Genomic DNA, 1,722 nt, shown 5'->3' on the forward strand with positions numbered 1-1,722 from the left:
CAACAAGGCAAGTTTTAATTTTGAAGACCTGACACGCCAGTGAGGGAGGCAGAGCAGAGGTTGAGCACTGGACCGAACACAGGGAGCTTGGTGCCAGGAGAGCTCAGCCTGGTCCCCACAAAGCAATCCCAGCCCCTCCTCCCAGCTCCAGGAGAAATCCCTGCTCTTGCAGACCAGCCCTGTTCACCAGGCAGCTCTGCAGAGTGCCACCCAGCCCTGCCCGCATCCTGCGCCCTGCCCAGAGGTGCGGGGCCCGCTGCGTAGGCCCTGAGCCTGCAGCTGATGGGGCTGCTCTGCTCTTTCCAGCTCTGCTTTCGTCTGTGGGCAAGTTCAGGGGCCAGCATCACCTGCGCAGAGCCGGGATGTGAGAGGAGCTTCCATCTCCCCTGCGCCTACGAGGGCCAGTGTGTCACCCAGTACTTTGGAGAGTTCAGGTAAGGGCTGCCAGGTGTGTCCTGTGGGCCTCCAAACCCTGCTGTCAGCACCAGCCAAAGCAGCGGGAACGCGCTGTGACACCTCCCAGCAGCCTGACAGAGCCAGAGCCAAGGCCTGGGGCTCCTTCCCGTTCCTCTGCCCTCCTCGCAGCCCTTCTCACCTCGCCCATCCCTTCCATCTTCCCCCAGGTCCTACTGCTGGGTCCATCGTCCGCGTCAAGCATTGGAACCAGCATCAGCGCAGGACAAGACCTGCATCATTTGCATGGAGCCCATGGATGACAGCGGGTCGTACACCACCATGTCCTGTCCAGCCTGCCAACACGCCTGGTTCCACCGGGCCTGCATCCAGGTAGGAGCCCTCCCCTGGCCCCCGCGGGCACCGCAGGCGCTCAGCGCACCAGGCCCGGCTCACACCCACACTGCTTGTGTTTCTGCTGCAGAGAACGGCCCTGTGTGCAGGGATTTACTGCTTCCAGTGCCCTGCATGTAGAGACAGACACACATTTCTTCAAAACATGCGGAGTGTGGGGATCCGAATCCCATTCAGGTTGGTGTCTTTCATCCAGCTCTTGAGGTGTGAGGGCACAAGAGCTGTATCTGCCCAGGACTGCTCCGCAAGGCCTGGCCCTTGGCAGCCATTACATGGGCCTCAGTGTCATTGGGAAAGCTGGAAGCAGGGATAAGGTGGATTGGGGATGGATTTCATGGGTTAATTTTAGTCCTGGGCCAGTGGGTGCTCATCACATTCCCTCCCTTCTCTTGCAGAATGCCAGTATGGGACAACGATGCTTATGCAGCGCTGGCAGTTTGGTATCGACGGTGCCATGCCAGCAACTGCCTTTACCCCCAAGGCAGATTACGGTCAGGAGAGGGGTGAGTGACCTCAGCTGCCCTCTGGGGCTCTGCGTGGCATCGCAGCCTCACCACGGGCTGGGGGAGCACAGACTGAGCACCAGAGCTGTGCCGGGCACTCCCTGGCTCAGGGCACTTTGTCCTCATTGGCCACCAACCTGTTGCTTTCCACAAGGCCCTGGCAGCTGCTCCTCTGCAGCTCCTGTGGCTGCACGAGGAACACACCGCCACTGCTCCAACCTGAGTGATAGCAGAACCGAATGGGATTGCAACGCCTGTGCCTGGAGAGGGCACCGGTAAGAGGCAAACAGCCGCGTGCTGCTGGGCTGGGGCCAGGCCAGGCCTGGCAGCGGCTGCTCAGAGCGGCCCTGCTCAAATCCCTCCATCCCGGGATAAACGGGAGCCAGTTCCACCCATGGCTGGAATTCCATCC

The 1,722-nt window shown here is 61.0% G+C and overlaps 1 protein-coding gene across 1 annotated transcript; it reads left to right on the forward strand.

Moving 5' to 3' along the window:
- Positions 1 to 313: 313 nt before the first annotated feature.
- LOC107306895 (PHD finger protein 7-like) lies at positions 314 to 1,722 on the forward strand (the record flags this gene model as incomplete). The annotated part of the gene is given in 6 exon segments (XM_032441609.1): positions 314 to 331; positions 334 to 434; positions 624 to 786; positions 878 to 984; positions 1,203 to 1,310; positions 1,465 to 1,722. Coding segments are annotated over 6 exon segments (570 nt in total), but the record flags the coding sequence as incomplete, so codon positions are not given.

This window comes from Coturnix japonica (assembly GCF_001577835.2).
Source record: "Coturnix japonica isolate 7356 chromosome 12 unlocalized genomic scaffold, Coturnix japonica 2.1 chr12random439, whole genome shotgun sequence".
Classification (NCBI taxonomy): Eukaryota; Metazoa; Chordata; class Aves; order Galliformes; family Phasianidae; genus Coturnix; species Coturnix japonica.